At 43.6% G+C, this 1,803-nt stretch overlaps 1 protein-coding gene across 1 annotated transcript in view; it reads right to left on the bottom strand.

Moving 5' to 3' along the window:
• Nucleotides 1-1,803, bottom strand: part of LOC101848167 (gephyrin) — a gene marked incomplete in the record, with an annotated part of 115,956 nt that overhangs the window by 77,911 nt on the left and 36,242 nt on the right. The window contains 1 exon segment of the mRNA XM_005090760.2: nucleotides 1,675-1,803. Coding sequence (XP_005090817.2) covers nucleotides 1,675-1,803 — 129 coding nt within the window.

The following is a 1,803-nucleotide window of genomic DNA, read 5'->3' as shown; positions in this document are numbered from 1 at the left end:
GAGAGAGAGAGAGAGAGAGAGAGAGAGAGAGAGAGAGAGAGAGAGAGAGAGAGAGAGAGAGAGAGAGAGAGAGAGAATGTCTATGAAGTGGGTGTGACATTAACATCCTTTCTTGGTGTGTGTAGGCGTGAGTGCACGTGAATTTTGTTAACACCACTGCCATTGTAAACGGCCAAGACAAATTCCTCCCTATGAGACGAAAAAAGATTGCCCTTCTTGACGTTCTTTTAGTCGTTCTTAAGGTGTTTTGCGCCATCGTTCGACAAGTCTGATCTGGATGTATATGATTTGATGGGATCAGAAAGTCGGACCAGCCCAGCCACGTTACAAAGAAATGTGCTTTAGAATCTGTAATTATTAAAAGTTTTACGCCCTCATTGAAAGAGTTTAGATAATTTAGGAGGCGGGCTGTTTCAATCCTGTCTACCACAGCCAACTCGGGATGTATGGGACACAGTATCCAACCACAGTCAGAGAAGCTCGTTTAAAAAAATAAACAGAATAAAAACCCTTCCCTACTCGGGAATCGAATTCATGTTTTCTGGGTGCGACGGCAAAGAGCCTGACCATAACACCACTGACGCCGGTGTACTGGTTCCATGGCTCCGCGTAGTTCCGTGTCGTTTGTTTTTTTATCCCTTGCCCATATATATTATATGAGATTGATCCTATCTGATTAGTAGAAAAGAGTGTGTATGATAGCGTCCAATAGTGGTGCATACTTAGTATGACAAGTAACTGTTGCATATAGAGATTCCAGGATTATGCATGTAAGTCATTGATCTGAGAGCAAAGATGATTTAAGAAATAATGGTGGTGATCAGTGATGATGTGGGATTGCGTTTAAGCAATGTTAGCGTTAGTCCTATCTTCCTCTGCTCCAATGAGTCACGATGGACGTGGGGACCCTCTTTCCCGTTCCCTACTGGAACCATCTTTACGGTTTCAGTGAAGTTCCGAAATGGTGGGCACAGTCTCTGCTAAGGTGACATTGTTAGTATTAGCCTATTCTACGGGCCAAGACCGAGAGGAGTTAAGTGGGAAGACTGTATGTCGGGGTATTCGTAAGCGGGTTGTGGGTAGCAAGTTGACAAACAGACTATGAACTTTACAAATGCTGCATTCTACTCCCTGATCATTTACACTCTTTTCGCGTCCTATTAAACTTGCGGAGATTCTGACACAGGATCCTCGAACAAGAGTCGAGAGGGCACAATTTACACATAATTATTAATATTGTATGCTCTCGCCTCGTTGTCGCGTGTCTAATATTCATCACCAGGTGGTGTCAGAAAAAAAGGTGTAATTAAACCACACCAGAGCATCCGCCAACAAGCCAATTAAAAGTAAGAAATCGCGAGAAATACTGAAACAACAGAGGGAAAGGGGTAGGAGCCGGCCTGCAACGCACTGGACACAAGTCGCTACCTCAGAATTATAAAGTTCTATCTGACATTTTTTTACCGTTTTGAGTTACTAAGACCATGAGGTCAGAAACCAAAAGTTCTATCTGCTCTATCAAAATCGTAAGATTATTCAAGATATTCAAAGAATTGCATTTGAAAAAGCTTAAAATGTTGTGAAACTCAAAACTTCCGACGTCAAATTTCTCAAAACAAGGCACTGAGCAGATAAAACTTTGCAAGTCTAGTGTAGCAAAGTGACGAGACTTACCTTTGATGTCGACGGCTTCGGAGTGCAGAACAGTAGCGTTGTCCATCACTTTGCCGACCGCCTCCTCCACGGACAACATAGGGTACGGGGATTCCCGGGGCCGCAGCGCCACCTTCTCTGTGTCCACGT

The sequence above is a fragment of the Aplysia californica genome, unplaced genomic scaffold (genome assembly GCF_000002075.1).
Source record: "Aplysia californica isolate F4 #8 unplaced genomic scaffold, AplCal3.0 scaffold00021, whole genome shotgun sequence".
Classification (NCBI taxonomy): domain Eukaryota; kingdom Metazoa; phylum Mollusca; class Gastropoda; order Aplysiida; family Aplysiidae; genus Aplysia; species Aplysia californica.
This window is presented reverse-complemented; position numbering and strand designations above follow the sequence as displayed.